The sequence below is a fragment of the Lepus europaeus genome, chromosome 9 (assembly GCF_033115175.1).
Source record: "Lepus europaeus isolate LE1 chromosome 9, mLepTim1.pri, whole genome shotgun sequence".
Taxonomy (NCBI): domain Eukaryota; kingdom Metazoa; phylum Chordata; class Mammalia; order Lagomorpha; family Leporidae; genus Lepus; species Lepus europaeus.
Window position 1 is genome coordinate 124979417 of NC_084835.1, and position 17716 is coordinate 124997132.

Genomic DNA, 17716 nt, shown 5'->3' on the forward strand with positions numbered 1-17716 from the left:
AGCTTCTCCCTACGCCCAGCACTTTCCCTGAGCGTCTGCGTCATGCGTGTCTGCTGGACGCGAGACCTCATTTTCCTTTATCTGAGAACGCTTGTCTCACCTGTGCTCTCGAGGGTATTTTTGCTCAACATTGACTTCTTTATGGCCAAGTTTTCTCTGCCCCTGTAACCCTTTAAATGTTTATTCTGGGGCTAGCGCTGTGGCATAGCAGGTGGGGCCGCCGCCTTCGGTGCCGGTATCCCATGTGGGCACCAGTTCGAGTCCCAGCTGCTCCACTTCTGATCCAGCTCTCTGCTGTGGCCTGAGAGGGTAGTGGAGGATGGCCCAGGTCCTTGGGCCCCTGTGCCCATGTGGGAGAGCCCGGGGAGGCTCCTGGCTCCTGGCTTGGGATCGGCACAGCTCTGGCCATTGCAGCCATCTGGGGAATGAGCCAGTGGACGGAACACCTCTCTCTCGCTCTCTCGCTCTCTCTCTGCCTCTCTCTCCCTCTCTCTCTCTCTCTGTCTCCCTCTTCCTGCCTCTCCTTCTCTGTGTGGCTCTGACTTTCAAGTTGATAAATAAATCTTTTTTAAAAATGTTTATTTTACTGTTTCCTGCTTCTTTTCATGATAAGTTAGTGGTATTTTGATAGTTGCTCTTCTGTATGTAGCATGTAATTTTTCTCCAGGTATTTTTGGAGTTTTCAAAGTCTTACTCTGTCTGAGGTTTTTCTGAGCTGCCCGAGTGTGTGCATTTTTGGCTGTCTACAGAGCTGGCATATTTCCGGTCACTATTTCTTCAGGTAGCCTGCCTTCCTGCCTGCAGGAAGAATTACAGAAAGAGAAGGAAGCAGAGAAAGAGATCTTCCATCTGGTTAACTGCCCAAATGGCTGCTGGGGCGGGGCCACGTTAACACCAGGAGCCCGGAGCTCCATCCAGGTCTCCCACATGGGTGCAGGGGCCCAAGCACTTGGGCCATCTTCTGTTCCTTTCCCAGGCCATAGCAGGGAGTTGGATCTGTAGTGGAGCCATGGAGACTTGAACCAACAATGCCCATTTGAGATGCTGGCATCGTAGGCATTGGCCTCCCTGCCAGGCCACCGCACCAACCCCAGAGAACTCTCCTTTCCTACTCTCCCCCCCTTTGAAGCCCAATTATGAGCCTGCTGGGTGTCTTGAGAGTCCCTCCCTGGCTCTGCCCCCATGTCCATCTAGAGATCGTTATTCCTGTGCTCTTGCACCCCCCCCCCCCCGCACCTGTCTTCAGTTCACCACCTCCACTCTGCTCTCTGCACTCTGCTGTTGGATCCATCTGCACAATTCATTTCACTACTCAGCTTTTTGCAAGTCTACAATTTGCATGTGATTCTTTTGGTTTTTTTTTTCAAGCGTACTTTCTCCTTCTCTGCTGTGATTTCTTGTTCATTTTTTCAGAGCATATATTTGAGAATTTCAGTCTTCAGGGTGTCATGAAGCCACTTTGACATTCTCATCCCTTACCTTGGATCTCTGATCCTCTCATGACTGGTTTCATTGAATTTATTTCTAGACTTTGGAACTTGTTTGATTGATTGATTGATTGATTGAAAGACTGAACGACATAGAGGATGGAGGGGTACTGAGGAAGGAGAGAGCAAGAAAGAGCAAAACCGAAACGGAGACAGAGACAGCTTTTCACCTGCTGTTTCACTCTCCAGGTGGTTACAACAGCCAAGTCTGGGCCAGGTTGAAACCAGGTTCTCACGTGGGTCGTAGGGACCCAACACCTGGGTCATCATTCGCTGCCCTCACAGGCACCTTAGTAGGGAGCTGGATTGGAAGTGGAGCAGCAGGAACTTAAATTTGGATTTTATCTTCAACTTTATTAATGACACATGGATACTGGATTCTGTTAGGTTTTTTGAAGAATGTTGGCTTTTTGTGTGTTTGATTTTGTTGTAAGAGGTTGTTACTTGGATGGAAACTGTTGATGTGGCCGAGCTGTGCTGCTTGAAATCCGCCCGAATCGGGAGTGCTTTATGCTCAGACAGAGATTATACTCCAAAGGGGAAGGCCCTTGCCTGGGCGCCGTCCTTCAGAGAGTGCAGTTCCACTCTCATGTTCCTGCTCCTGACGCTACCCTAACCTTGGACCTCTGCTTCTTCATGTCTGGTATCTGTGATTTCCTTCTGAAGCGCGGCAGTCACACTGGCACATTCTCACATGCGTCCACACAGGAAGGGAACCATGGCCCTGAAAGTGGCAAGCCTCTGAGGCTGTGGTCAAGCCCGCTCCAGATGTGAGGACCTGTAGGACCTGTAGGACGTGCAGGTCTCAGAGTACCTCTCCTCTGGGCTCTGATGTATTACAGCAGAAGGGCTGGGTGTGGAGTCCAGAGGAGGCCAGCTCCAGTGTCCAGGGCAGCTCTCCAGTGGAGTCACAGAGGCCAGCATCAGGTCAAGACCCAGGGGTGAGATTTTCTCCTCCTGCTGGGGGACTACTTAGAGCTTTATCCCTTAGGAGCGTTGTTAGGGGCTGCTCACAAAAGCACCAACCAAGATTTCAGATCCCAGGAGGAAAGCAGTGTTGAGGATGAACCACATTGCTGTACACAGCTGTAGCACAGGGAGCCTGCCTTCTGTCGGAAGGCTGGGAGCCCTCCTGAACCCCCATTACCGAGCCTCCTCAAGGGCCACCTTGTGTGCAGGCCCTTCTGAAGGCCAGGGCCCTGGATCTGCCGTGGGAAGTTGTTTCTGCATGGCCTGTCACGCTGGCCTGTGTGTCTGTGCAGCAGAGTTGTGAGTGGTATTGTTGCTTTTGGGACCTCACGGCACTGAGCGAGACCAACCTGTAGTGCTGGTCTCAGGAGTGCCTGACTGGAAGGTAAAGCAAGGCCCGTGCACCAGAGGGCTCATCTTAGAGACTGGTGCTGTGATGTGTGACCACAGAGAGCCTGCTGCCCATCTGAGTTGGATGTGCTCATAGTGGCAGCAAGGGGACTTTCCTTTCAGCAAGAGAGATGCTTCCAGAACAGTTCTGAGGGATAAAAAACATTTAGGCTCCCTTCTTCAAACTGCCCTGTAGCAAAAAAAAATTTTTAAAGATTTATTTATTTTTTGAAAGTCAGAGTTACACAGAGAGAGGAGAGGCAGAGAGAGAGGTCTTCCATCCGCTGGTTCACTCCCCAGGTGGCCACAACGGCCGGAGCTGTGCTGATCCAAAGCCAGGAGCTTCTTCCGGGTCTCTCACACGGGTGCAGGGGCCCAAGGACTTGGGCCATCTTCTACTGCTTTCCCAGGCCATAGCAGAGAGCTGGATTGGAAGAAGAGCAGCCAGGACTAGAACCGGCACCCATATGGGATGCCAGGGTGTTAACCCACTGCGCCACAGTGCCAACCCCAAAGTTTAAAAAAAAAAATTATTGGAAAGGTAAAGTGACGTGGATAGATGAGTCTCCTGTATACTGAGTCACTCACTCCTCAAGTACCCCCAACAGCCAGGGCTTGGGCTTGGTTGGGCTGAAGCCAGGAGCCAGGGACTCCGTCCAGGTCTCTCCCATGGGTAGCGCAGGCACAGTAGCAGGGAGCTGAATCGGAAGCAGAGGTAGAGCTCCATCCCAGGCCCCAGTATGGAACGTGGGCATCCCACACTGTAGCTTAACCCCACACGCCCGCGTCTGTGACCAAGTGTCGGGTTCCGTTTCTTCTTGTGTTACAGAATCTGCTGTTCTGCTGGGCAGTCGTGTGTCTTCACGTCCCCTTCTTTCCCCCAGATGTTTCTTTCATCTGGAAGGATTTTGTACGCAGGAATTACAAAAGATATTTTTTTTTCTTTTTTAAAGGAAAACATTTTTTATACACCTTAACCAGAACTGACACATCATGTTTAAGAATCACTCAAGAAGAAATTCTGAATTTTCAAAATTCCTATATAATTTCCACCCGTTTCATCCTAATGGTTTGTCCTGGGACAGACCTTCTGCTTTCTGGGTCCTAGCACCGGGCCCTCGGGCTGCCTCTCTGGGAAGTGAAGGTGGAAGTTTGGCCACTGCTGCTGCTGACTGCAGCTGCTCTGGGTGGCCACACACCCCATTCACAGCACTGAGACTCCCCTGGGACATGTGGGGCTCCCATCCCTGCGATGTGACTTCTGAGCTGGCAGCTTTGGCCAGGGCCACGGTTAGGACGCTGGGCACTGTGACTGATGACAGATAGCTCAGTTTCAGGTGCCTGGCCCCGCAGAGAAAAAGCTCTGTGTCTACGGTGTGTTCTGGTTCCTGGCTGCTCAGGGTTCTGACGCAACAGCCACCCTGGTCGCTGAGCCGTGTGTGTCAGTCTGTCTGTGCTCTCAGTGTGGCCAACACAAGCCAAGACTGAGACAGCCTCTGGCAGACAAGACCGCTCCTGAGTCAGGTCACTGAACACTTGGTGTGCGTATAACTGCAGCCTAGTCTGTCTGGGTTGCACCTCCAGAGTGGGAACCATGGGGAAGCCCGGTGACAGGCGCTTGCAAAACACCTCCCCAGTGGTTGGTGCAAGGCGCTGCCAGAAACAGGAGAAGGCGCCACACTCTGCTGAACTTAAAAACGCTTTCTTTAGTTATCTTCTGGCCTAATTCAGAGTGCTGGCTCACAAAATCTAAGAAAATCAGGGGTCACTTTTGGTAAATGTTATATTGGTATGAGAAATATTTTTGTGGACAGTGAGAGAGAGAGACAGAGAGAAAGGTCTTCCTTTTTGCCGTTGGTTCACCCGCCAATGGCCGCTGCGGCCGGCGCATCTCGCTGATCCGGAGCCAGGTGCTTCTCCTGGTCTCCCATGGGGTGCAGGGCCCAAGCACTTGGGCCATCCTCCACTGCCTTCCCGGGCCACAGCAGAGAGCTGGCCTGGAAGAGGGGCAGCTGGTATAGAATCCGGCGCCCCAACCGGGACTAGAACCTGGTGTGCCGGCGCCGCAAGGCGGAGGATTAGCCTTGTGAGCCGCGGCGCCGGCTGAGAAATATTAATTATCATTAATTCGCAACTGGAAATGTAACGTGTGGTGAGGTTGTGATTAACTCCAGCGTTCTGTGTTGCAGGACCTTTTTTCTATCAGTGCTTACGTTTATGCCCAGAAGCCACAACTGGACATTCACAGCTTTGAAGGGACGTTTACCAGGGTAAGTCACAGCTGTTGTTCGCTGATAACACATTTGCTGTATGTATAAGTTTAAATTACTGAACCTTTTTTTATTAATTTATTTTTATTTTACTCACAAGGTAGAGAACAGAAAAGAGAAAAAGTGATATCCCATCTGCCGATTCACTCCTTAAATACCTGCAGCCACCAGGGCTGGGCCAGGCCGGAGCCAGGAGCTCAGTCAGATCTCCCCTGTGGGCATCAGGGACCCACGTACCATCACCACCTCCTGCCTTCCAGGTGCACACTAGTAGGAAGCTGGAATCAGAGCCAGGGCTTGAACCCAGGCACCCCAATGGGGTGCAGGCATCGCAGAAGGCAGCTTCGGGCCGAGCGCCTGTTTCCCATGCCTGCACGCGGAGGCAGTTAGAGTAATTCAATCAATAACAAACTCAAACCGAAGCTGGTTAATTTTTTTTTTAATTTTTAGAGATTTATTTATTTCATTTGAAAGGTATAATGAGAGGGAGACAGAGAGAGATCCATCTTCCATCTACTGCTTCACTCCCCAAATGCGCGTGACACCTGGGGCTGGGGCTGGGGCTGGGGCTGGGGCTGGGCCAGCCGAAGCAGGAGAGCTAGGAGCTTCACCCATATCTCCCTCATGGGTGCAAGGACCCAAGAACTCAGCTCATCTGCACTGCTTTTCCAGGGACATTAGCAGAGAGCTGGATTTGAAGTAGAGCTGCTGGGACTGGAACTGACACCCATATGGGGTGCTGGCACTACAGGCCACGGCTTAACCTGTTACACTACAGCATTGGCCCCAGAATCTTTCTTTTTAAAGCTGTATTTATCTGAAAGGCAGAACGATACGGAGAAACAGATCTTCCCTCTGGTGGTTCACTCTGCAGATGCTGTAAATAGCTGAGGTTGGGCCATGTCAAAGCCAGGAGCCAGGGGCTCCACTTGGTCTTCCCATGGGTGGCAGGCACCCATGCACTTGGGCCATTGTCCACTGCCTTTGTGGACAACGTCAGCAGGAAGCACATCAGAGGCCAGGCATCTGAGACTCAGCCTGGCACTTGAGGGCCGACTCCCTCGCTGTTGGGAGGAAGTCGGTTGGCAGCAGACGCTCATGCTGAGCACCAGGAGCAAGAAGAGAGCAAGGCCATGTTCTCGAGCACTGCAAGGGAAGAAGCCCTCGGCCTCCACGGAAGCTGCTTCTGCAGGTCAACAGAGAATGGTTTCAAACACAGAGTTCAGGCCGGCTGTGCTTGGCCAGCAGACAAGATGGGGCTTCCAGGGAGGTTTCCTGGCCAGCAGTGCAGGTGGTCATCTAGTCAAAGAGTTGACAGAGGTAGGAGACGGCATCGAAGGCAGTGCCTGAAATGTCCAAGAAGCAACAGAAGCAGCTCACTGGCTGTTTTGGCTTGGTTCAGGGTAGAGTCAGAGCCTTGGTCCACATCTGATGAGTTCAGTGGTAGGAGCGGAAAGAAGGTGGGGGCAGGCCAGGAGACCCTGGTGCTGGCAGTAATATGTGTAGACCTTACTAGGAACCAAAATGAACTTTTTTAAAAAAAGATTTATTTATTTGAAAGGTAGAGTTAGAGAGAGGTCTTCCATCAGCTGGTTCACTCCCCAAGGGCCACAATGACCAGGCTGGAGCCAGGAGCTTCTGCTGAGTCTCCACTTGGCACAGGGGTCTAAGCACTTGGGCCTCGTCCACTGCCTTCTCAGGCCATTAGGGAGCTGGATTGGAAGTAGAGCAGCCGGGACATGAACCGACCCTCAGTTTAAGCTGATCAGCTTGTGCCGTGAAAGCTGCATCACACACAGTTGTTTCTATATTTAAGAAATGTTTTCACTTAGTCTTCCATTGTATCTAAAATTAATTATCTCAGAAAGGCTAGAATATAAGAAGGCAGAGATACAACAAGAAAAGGCAAAGAGAAAACACGAGTTACAACCTTGGTATTTAACAGAACAGAATCTCGGTAGAATTTAGAATGAGACTGAGATACTGTGGAAATGAGAGAGTTGTTAGTAGGAGACTTTAAAATCTGTTGGTTGGATTTGGTCAGGTAGGCAGACAAGCCAACGAAGGTGCGGGTGGATCTGCTGGAGGTGCGGGTGGATCTGCTGATGGAGGTGCGGGTGGATCTGATGGAGGTGCAGGTGGATCTGAGCAGCAGTCAGGAAATTGTTTCTTTCTTTCAACTTTCGTTGACCTTTGTTTCTCAATGTGAATGGGACATCAGAAAACATGCATTGTACACGTGTTTACTGAGAAAGCCATCGATTTCCATATGAAAATAGCACAGCGTTCTTGACAACGATGCCATAAAATCAGTAAAAGAAAGGCCTGCACGTTTGAGTCCTGCCTGCTCCTACCACAGGATAGCATCGAGGTGGTTCTTCTGGCGTGGGAAGCCTTCCCTGCTGTAACAGGTGGCATCTGTTCCTAGAGCTTCCGTCTGCTTTTCCTGCTTCCACTCTTTTCTGCCTTTCTTTGCTCTCTCTTTTTTTTTTTTTTTTTTTGGACAGGCAGAATGGATAGAGACAGAGAGAAAGGTCTTCCTTTTTGCAGTTGGTTCACCCTCCAATGGCCGCTGCGGCTGGCGCATCTCACTGATCCGAAGCTAGGAGCCAGGTGCTTCTCCTGGTCTTCCATGTGGGTGCAGGGCCCAAGGACTTGGGCCATCCTCCACTGCCTTCCCGGGCCATAGCAGAGAGCAGGCCTGGAAGAGGGGCAACCAGGATAGAATCCGGCGCCCCAACCTGGACTAGAACCCGGTGTGCCGGCGCCGCAAGGCGGAGGATTAGCCTATTAAGCCACGGCACCGGCCGCCTTTGCTCTCTATTTTTAACTTTACTGAAACTGCATTTATTTATTACTGAAGCTAGCTATTATCTCATAAAGATATTTGAGCATGTTGTCTCTAAAGCCTTTTTCATACTGTATCTGGAGTGGTTGTTGAAGGTCTATTTTTTTTTTTTTCCTAAATATTTATTATCTGAGAGAGTATGGAGAGGAGGAGAGAGAGAGATTGAGATCTTCCATCTCTGGCCACAACAGCTGGTTTGGGCCAGGCCAGAGTCAGGAGCTTCTTCTGGGTCTCCCATGTGGGTGCCGGGGCCCACACGTGTGCCATCTTCTGCTTTCCCAGGCCACGGGCAGGAAGCTGGATCAGAGGTGGAGCACCCATAGTGGATGCTGTCATTGCAGATGGTGGCTCCACCCACTACGCCACAGTGCCGGCCCCGCGGTTGGTTGTTTTTGGAAGGCTGTCAGCTGTGCCGCTGGCTTTCTAGGGCCAGGGCTGAGTCTTCCAAGGCGTCCTCCCCACGGTCTTCGGCACTGTGTCCCCAGTGGTGGTCCCTCAGCGTGTGATGACCCAGTTATTCTCTCACATACGCACCCCTGTGACCACCTCAACTCCATGAACGAGTCGACTTGTGTGAGGCTTTTCTTGAAGGTGATGGTGATCATGCCATTTCCTGGGAAGTTTTAGAAGTGCTGAGATAAACCTGGGAAGCCATTGCCATCACTGTGCTTGTCTTGGCAGGAGAGGGAGGGGAGCCCCTTACTGTGCAGCCGCCCCTTGTTGCGTGTGGGGCCTGGTTCCAGTGCCTGAAGAGAGCAGAGTCTGCACACGCTCCAGGCCTGTGAGACGGCGTCCTGTTTGCTTATACCTGCGTGATGGGATCATTCGTCTCTAGATTGCTTATAATGCCTAACAAAGCAAATTCTGGATAAATAGTCTGTTCAGGGAATAACGTCAAGCAAATAAACTGCATAGGTTCAGTACTGCCGTAACCATCGTCTGTGAAGGAGACAGGAGGTGACAGTGCTGTGGCAGTGGTACTGTAGCAAGAGCCCTGGGGGGTGGAGTTAGCAGGGACTGCCCCAGGGAAACCTGGGGGGGGTGGAGTCAGAGGGAGGGGCTGCAGCAGGGAGCCCTGGGGGTGGAGTCAGAGGGAGGGGCTGCAGCAGGGAGCCCTGGGGGTGGAGTCAGAGGGAGGGGCTGCAGCAGGGAGCCCTGGGGGTGGAGTCAGAGGGAGGGGCTGCAGCAGGGAGCCCTGGGGGTGGAGTCAGAGGGAGGGGCTGCACCTGCCACTTCCTTTCCCTGCTGCTCAGCACAGGTAAATGCCAATTTGGCTTTCTGGAGCTTCCTGGAATGTGTTTTTTTTTTTTTTTTTTTTTTTTTGGTGTAAGCAGGCAGAGTGGACTGTGAGAGAGAGACAAACAGAAAGATCTTCCTTTACCGTTGGTTCACCCTCCAATGGCCGCTGCGGCCGGCACACCGCGCTGATCCGAAGCCGGGAGCCAGATGTTTCTCCTAGAGCCAGGTGCTTCTGGTCTCCCATGCAGGTGCAGGGCCCAAGGACTTGGGCCATCCTCCACTGCACTCCCTGGCCACAGCAGAGAGCTGGCCTGGAAGAGGGGCAACCGGGACAGAATCCGGCGCCCCAACTGGGACTAGAACCCAGTGTGCCGGCACCACAGGCGGAAGATTAGCCTATTGAGCTGCGGCGCCGGCCGGAATGTGTTTTTCTGAACAATTCGGGCTTGGGTGGTACGAGGGCTGGGTGTGCGCATTGTGACCTTGCACACCGCACGACGGGCACAGTCGCCTGGGTCTCGGCCAGCTTTCTGACCCTGTCATCCTCGTGAGGAGCAGGACGGCTCAGTCTCTGGGAGCCCCAGACTGTGTGCACTCCGCATCTCCTCTGAGTGGAGGGTGCTCTGGCGAGCCCTGCTGTGTTCCTCAGTGGGCGTGGGAACTGCTGGGCACTGGCCACATGTAGTTCCCTTGCTGCTGGGGTGTGACTGTCCCCTGGGGTCCATGTGTGGGAACTTGATCCTGAGACTGCAGTATCGGGAGGCGGCACACGGACCGGCAGGGGTCTGTCCTTATGAGAGTGGGTTCCTGATAACAGGGTGACTTTGGTCCTCACCGCTTTTCCCCTCTCCTGAGTTCCCGTCCTGTAATGCTTTCTGCCATGTTTGGACCCTCAGCTGGTTTGCCCCTTGATCCTGGACTTCTCAGCTGCAGTGCCTGTGCTGTGACAGTGGTACTGGCAGGCGGGAGCACCACACGAGCAGCCGCCTTCACTCGGGATTTGAATGACAGCCTCACGGTCTGTTGGGTGGGTAGCTCTGGTGTGGGCAGCCGCCTCCTCAGCCTTGCTCTTCAGGGGTCCGGTGCAGTGCAGCCTCCCCTCGACCTTGCTCGTCAGGGGTCAGGAAGCCCGGTGCCCTGTATTGCTTATGCTTCCCTTTTTCATATGTGGGCCCGCTGTGAGGCTTGGGCGAGGGGTGCAGGCGTAACTGGGACTGGCACCGGCCCAGTGTGGGTTGAGGTCTGTGAGGAGCTCTCGCAGCCCCTCCCAGGGTAGGGTACTACACACACACAGGGGGCAGCCTTCCATGGCTGGTCCTTTCATTTGTCTTTTCCCAGCTCAAAAAAAGCCAGAAACCCAAGCTCATCTTGTAGTTTTACTTTTGTGCCTGTCTGCATGTCTTATTTTTCCTTTTCCTGTACTTCAGAGTGGGTGAGCATCCCCTGAGGAGGAGCAAGCTTCTACTTTTGAGTGCCAGGCACTGGCTGTTTCAGGCTGAAGCAAGGGTTCCCTCCTATGGTGGCCATGCCGGGCCGATCCTGAGCCCGAGTCTTGCCACAGAGGGAGAAGGTGGCGCCTTAACCTAGGGCACGGCTGCGCTGTTTCCACAGAGGGGAGCCTCCCGCATCAGAAGCGAGATGGGGAGGAGGGTGCACAGTGACCTCCCAGGCCCCAGTGTACAAGGAATCTCGGGGAGGCGTGGTGCCCCTGCTCCCGATGCAACCCTGGGAGCAGCAGCGGCCCCTGCACTGACCTGAGCTGCGGGGTGCAGACACTCGGCCTGGCGGTGTGGATTTGGTTACTGGAACGGGGGAGAGACTTGCTTCAGGCTCTTAGTTTAACACACACTTACCATGTAGGAGTTACTGAAGTTCTTAACGACTGAAATTCAAATGAATAGCCTTTTGTTGCCTTCATTTGATGGCTTGTTACAGTTTCGTTTTTTTTTTCTTAAATAAGTCAGTCTGTAGGTCTGGATTATTTAAGATGCAAAATCTTCATCTTTGTGCATTTATGGAAAAGGGAGAACAAGACATGTTAAATAACTAGTTTCATAACTAGGAAATGGAACTCGGTTATAAAATTTATCAACAACTTTCTTATAAAATGGTATCTTTATTTTATAAGATTTATTTGTTTATTTGAAAGGCCGAGTTACAGAGAGAGAACCTTCCATTTGCTGGTTCAGTCCCCAAATAACTGCAGTGGCTGGAGATGGGCCAATCTGCAGCCAAGAGCCAGAAGCTTCATCTGGGTCTCCCATGTGGGTTCAGGGGCCTAAGGACTTGGGCCGTCTTCTGCTGCTTTCCAAGGTGCATTAGCAGGGAGCCAAATCCAAAGTGGCGCAGCCAGGACTCGAACAGACACCCATATGGGATGCCAGGACTGCAGGTAGCAGCTTTACCTACTACGCTGTAGCACCAGCCCCCAAAAAGGTATCTTTATTTTCCATTTTTATGTTATAATAGGGAAAAGAGAAAATGTATCTTTTCATGTCAGCTTAAATACTTAATAAAACTCAGGAAATGAATTCCGTGTTCCTATGGCAGTGGATCCATTCCGCCTCTTGTTACCTGTGCAGAATCCAATACAGATACACGCACCGGGGTGATATCTGCTCTTGTTTGCCTCCTGAGGTCAGGGCAATCCCAGGTACTGTCTGTCTCATGTTTCAGTGTTGTAAAGATTCCTATTCTTGTTATGACGACGTTAAATTCACTGTTGAAGACCTCAGCAGGTGCTCTCTGGGCGTCTGGAGTCTAAAGCTGTAGCAGGTTTGACACTTAGTGGTGTTGGTAGTTTCATCACATCCCACTCACTCACTGTTGTGTGTTTTTTGCTGTGATTGCTTTTGAAAATCGTAGGACACTCCTCATTGTTCATGAGTTTCCAATCAAAATGCTCTTAAAGCACAACTTTTTTTTTTTTTTTTTTTTTGACAGGCAGAGTGGATAGTGAGAGAGAGAGAGAGAAAGAGAGAGAGACAGAGAGAGAGGTCTTCCTTTTTGCCGTTGGTTCACCCTCCAATGGCCACTGCGGCCAGCGCATCATGCTGATCCAAAGCCAGGAGCCAGGTGCTTCTCCTGGTCTCCCATGCGGGAAAGCACAACTCTTATTAAACTTTATTTATAAAAGTATACACTTTCAAGAAAACAACTTGAAGTTGTGACATTTTGTGTTCTCCCTACAAAGCAGATTTTATCTTTTCTTTCTTTTTTAATTTATTTGAAAGGCAGAGAGAGAGAGAAAGAGAGAAACAGATTGTCCATCTGTTGGTTCACTCCCCAGATAGCTGCAACAGCTGGGGCTGGGCCAGGCTGAAGCCAGGAGCCAGGAGCTTCCTCCGGGTCTCCCATGTGGGTGCAGGGGCCCTAGCACTTGGGCCATCTTCCAGTGCTTTCCCAGGGATGTTAGCAGGGGGCTGGATCAGAAGTGGAGCAGCAGGGACCCAAACTCGTGCCTTTATGGGATGCTGGCATCACAGGCAGCAACTTAACCTGATTTTCTGTCTTCAAGGGAGAAGGAAGGCCAAAGAGGAAGTTATTTAGAGACTTCCTGCTCTACTCCCTGGGTTGGGAAAGGACTACCTTTTTGGGAGATTGTCGCGTGGTTATTCTGCTGTGACCACTGCAGAACTGAGCAGGAAAAGCATGCGTGCAGTGCGTTCTTCATGCTTCGTGTGCGGGCGAACACGTTCCTGGGACTCGGCAGCCGCAGCAAGGTGACGGGAGAGCCGGCTTGCCATCTCTGAAGCTGAGTTGTAGGAACCTTTTCGCGCAGTTCTGGAAGTGGTACGCAGTGCTTGTGTTGTCAATGCCTTGATTTCAGTTGGAGGTTGCTGGCAGTTTGACAAGGGGAACCCTAGAGTACAGGATAGACGTGCTCGCAGTTTTAAAGGGCAACCACAGGAAAGGTGTGGAGCTGGTAAGATGTTACCATGTGTGCCGTTGTGGTAACCTGGCAGCGGGCGGCCGCAGGTAGGGCTACAGAGAACTAGAGGAGGCACGCGGGTCATGGGCTGGCTCCACAGAACAGCAGACCCTCACCTCGGGCGGAGTTCTCGACAGGGCCAGGCCTCTGCCCTGGGCACTGCGACTCAGCAGGGCGCGGGAAAGAAAGCCGCTTGGTGCCTGTGCTGGGTGGAGGCAGAGTTGCGAGTTTGTTCCTTTATTTCTTGATTTACCGGGCACATCTGCGTGCCTGTTCCGTGCTGGGTACCGGAGGGTGAAGTCCGTCTCCTGAGCACATGGCTCATGCTCTCGGGTTGAGTACAGAAATTGCTGAGATACAGCGAAAGTAACTCAGAACACATTGTGGGCAAGAATTCCACGTGCTCCATACCTCACACCGTAACTGCACGAGTCAGCGGTTAGCCCGTCTGGGCCCCTTGTATATGCAGTTGGCTGGAACTTGCAGACAACGTAGGATGCATCACAGTTCTCTAGGTCTATCTGGAATCCATTGACGCTCTGGCGCGGTAGCTGTCTTCAAACACAAACACGTGTGCGCCATGTCCAGGTGCTTCACACTGTGCTACATTGAACAGGCAAAGAGGCAGAAGAACTGTGTGTGGGAAGCAGGAGTGAGGGTATGTAGTTTTCTGGCCAGCAGTTGTCAGAATTAGACTCTAAGGCCACCTGTGTGAAAGCATCCGACTTCGATGTTTCCGCTGAGTCCTGCATCCAAACACACCGGCATCTAAGCCACAGAAGCTACTCGTTTCTCTCTGCTAATAGCTGATGTTTTTGTCCTGTGAACCATAGGAGTCAAGGAGAACACCTGCTTTTCCTGGATTGCTTTTTCTGGATCAGGCAGTTTTCTTCTCAAGAGTACGCACAGATGCTTGTGTGTCTATAAAGGCAGCTGCTGTGTATGAGTGTATGTGTGTGACGTGTGTATGGATTCAAACAGACTTAGAAATTTGTAGGTACGTTATCACCCTAAGTATAAGATTATATAAAAATTAAGTGGTTAGAGCTCCGTCATCCTAATATGAACACTTTATTATTATCACTTGAAAGGCAGAGCAACCGAGAGCCAGAGAGATTTCCTCCATCTGCTGGTTCACTCTCCAAATGGCTGCAATGGCCAGGGCTGAACCAGGCTGAAGCCAGGAGCCAGGAGCCTCTTCCAGGTCTCCTACATGGTGCAGGGGCCCAAGTATTTGGCCCTCTTCTGCTGTTTTCCCAGGCTGATTATCAGGAAGCTGGATTGGAAGTGGAACAGCCAGGGCTCAAACCGGCATCCATATGGGATGCTGGCGTCACAGGGCAGTTTTATTCACTATGCCACAGCACTGGTCCCTATTTTTCTTTTGAGCTTCCTGTTCGTTTTTCCTCATAAACAGACATTTATGTTGGATCTGTAAGCCTCAGTTTTTTCTTTTTCACATAAAAGTATATTTCCTTAAAAATTTTCATTTTGATAAGCTGTTAATTTTCAATAGATTGAGAAAACTAACACTAACTGAAATGCATCAAAGTGTGTAACATGTTTTGCTGCATCAAGTGTAGCTGAACAGAGTGATTGCAAAGGGACGATGCAGTGGAAAGTGTTGTGAATCTGCGGAAACTGACACTGCTCGCACCCTGGGTTCAGCGTGCCGGCGTGGCCTCGGTCCACTTCCCTCGTACAGAACACTTGTTTGATTGCTTGTGGGCTCCCTGCACTTCTGCCTGCCTTGACGTGCACCATCATTGCACTGCTGTGCCGGCTTCCATACACACCGGGCTCCCACCCTGAACCTGTGTCTTAACTCTTTATCACCACGGTTTCTAGCGTTGGGTGTGCTGTCTGTGGAGATCCTGAATACATGTTTGATGAGTTGAATGAACTCCCTTGTTTCCAGGTAATAGGACTCAGGCATTGTGAAATTACATCTAGTGTAGGTTCTTGAAAGGATTCTTTTGTTTTCGTTCGTAAAAGAAGCAGTACTCCACCCGTGTCTCAAACACTAGCTGGCGTCCCAGTCTTCATGCCCACCAGTTCCGGGAAGCTCAGGTGGCAAGGTAGGGATCTCTGCAGGGCTGAGTGATCTGAACAGAGTCCCTGGGACTTCTCGTGGCCGCTGGTGCTGCTGTCTGATGCACAGGGCTTAGGGATCTCTGCAGTGCTAAGTGACTGATCTGAGTCTGGTCCCTGGGCCTTAGAGTAACTGCCGCAGGTGGGGCGGCTGTGCACCACACCCCTTCTGAAACCACGACCTTGCTTCATAAATCTTGGCAGCCCCAGTAGAGAGAGGGTGAAAGCTGTTGGAATTGGTTAAGATTCTGTGCCTCACAGTCAGGACTCCGTGTCAGCAGGTGTCTTCCTAGTGGTTAGCAGCTTGCACTGGATCAGATCTTTTGCAGATGGAATAAGGAGTGAGGGCCATGAACCGCTGTTTCTGACACGCAGGTTACTGTGGAAAACGCGTTTTTAGGGTCTTCTGTCCTTTCCTTCCCAAATTTGACTTCTTTATTCTCTTAGGATATATCTGGGTAGTGAACTACCGGTTATTGATGAAACAGAGCTGTTATCCTGGGTAGAGAACTGCTGGTTAGTGATGGGTAGTGAACTGCTGGTTAGTGATGGGTAGTGAACTGCTGGTTAGTGATGGGTAGTGACTGCTGGTTAGTGATGGGTAGTGAACTGCTGGCTAGTGATGGGTAGTGAACTGCTGGTTAGTGATGGGTAGTGAATGCTGGTTAGTGATGGGTAGTGAACTGCTGGTTAGTGATGGGTAGTGACTTCTGGTTAGTGATGGGTAGTGAACTGCTGGTTAGTGATGGGTAGTGAACTGCTGGTTAGTGATGACACAGAGCTGTTACCCTGGGTAGTGACTGCTGGTTAGTGATGGGTAGTGACTGCTGGTTAGTGATGGGTAGTGAACTGCGGGTTCGTGAAGACACACTGCTCTTTCTCACAGACAAAGCAGTTGTTTGCCACGTTGCTGTCCCTCTTTATTGTGGTACTTCTGTATGCAAGGTCGTGACCTGCGGCATCTTCATTCTACCAAGATTTCCAGAGCCAAAGTAGAGACATCAAAAACTCTCGGATTTTACGTGACAATTTTTGTACCTGAATTTGAACATTAAAAATGTGAATGATTAAACAAGACTTTGTATCTTTCTGCTGTGTTTGTTTAGTCTGTGCATGTAATGGGCAACATGCAGTTTGTATTTGAATTTTGCTTAGTGAATAGTGTTCAAAGTAATACTTTTTAAAAAAGATGGATTTATTTTATTTGAAAGGTGGAATTAAGGATACAAAGAACGAGATAGAGGGAGAGAGTAGAGAGAGATCTTCCATCTGCTGGTTCACTTCCCAAATGGCCACAACAGTTGGGGCTGGGCCAGGCTGAAGCCAGGAGTGAGGAGCTTCATCTGAGTCTGCCACCTGGCTGACAGGGGCCCAAACACTTGGGCCGTCTTCACTGCTTTCCCAGGGCCATGAGCAGGAAGCTGGCCCAGAAGTGGAGCAGCCAGGACTTGAATTGGTGCCCATAAGGGATGCCCACATCACAGGTGGCAGCTTAACTCCCTACACCACAATGCCAGCCCCAAATAACATTTCTTAACAGGAATTTATGAAGAATGACATCTCTCTTGATATACTTAATGCATGCGTGTGTGTGTATGTTTTATAGTGCTAACTACACTAGCGTGTTCCTTCGTTTCAAGAGCGCAGTGTGTCCTAAATCAAGGGCCAGGAGAAGAGTCCACCATGCCTGGCTGCAGTGTGAGGCGTTGGTTCAGCATCAGCTGTGCTGGTGTTTTCCACTTTGCCAGGAGTGCTGGCAACAGTTAAATACTGAAAAAAATTAAAAGTTAAATACTGAAACAGCTGAGGAAGAACATTTTCATGCTTATAATTTCATTACTTTTTTTAAAAGCTTGAAGATGTATTTATGTATTTGAAAGACATAGTGACAGGGAGAGAGAGAGAGACAGAGAGAAAGGTATCTTCCATCTGCTGGTTCACTTCCCAAATGGTTGCCACAGACTGGGCTGGGTCAAGCTGAAGGCAGAGGCCAAGAACTCCATCATGGTCTTTCACATGGGTGCCAGGGGCCCAGGTGCCTGAGCCGTCATCTGCTGCCTTTGCAGGTGCATTAGCAGGGAGCTGGACTCAAGTGAAGCAGCCAGGGTGCACGCTGGCGCCCTCGTGAGGTGCTGGCATCACAAGGGGCGGCTCCACCCGCTGTGCCCGACATCAGCAGTTTGTTTTTCATACTTCCCTCTTAAGCTCTGATTTTGCATTGCATTTTCATTGCTGTTCAGTTGGACCTAATTTGTGGACATGTGTCTAATACTGTAGGTATCTAAAGTGTATATAATTTTAAAAATGGCTGATTTGAAGTTTTTTTTCTCTGAACAGGAAGACTGTGACCCACCTATTCACGAAAGTCTCAGCATAGAAAATACATTGTGGGCAAGCACTGTCGTAGCCTCAGGTAAGAATTTCTCCCGTGAGTGAATTCTCCTACGTACACAAACACTCTGTGTTTCTCACAGTGCCCCGAATCACTTCC

At 50.8% G+C, this 17716-nt stretch overlaps 1 protein-coding gene across 1 annotated transcript in view; it reads left to right on the plus strand.

Moving 5' to 3' along the window:
• The window catches only part of ATP9B (ATPase phospholipid transporting 9B (putative)), a 259712-nt gene that overhangs the window by 99816 nt on the left and 142180 nt on the right, over positions 1 to 17716 (plus strand). The window contains 2 exon segments of the mRNA XM_062201824.1: positions 5036 to 5116; positions 17563 to 17638. Of these exon segments, the coding sequence (XP_062057808.1) occupies positions 5036 to 5116; positions 17563 to 17638 (157 nt within the window).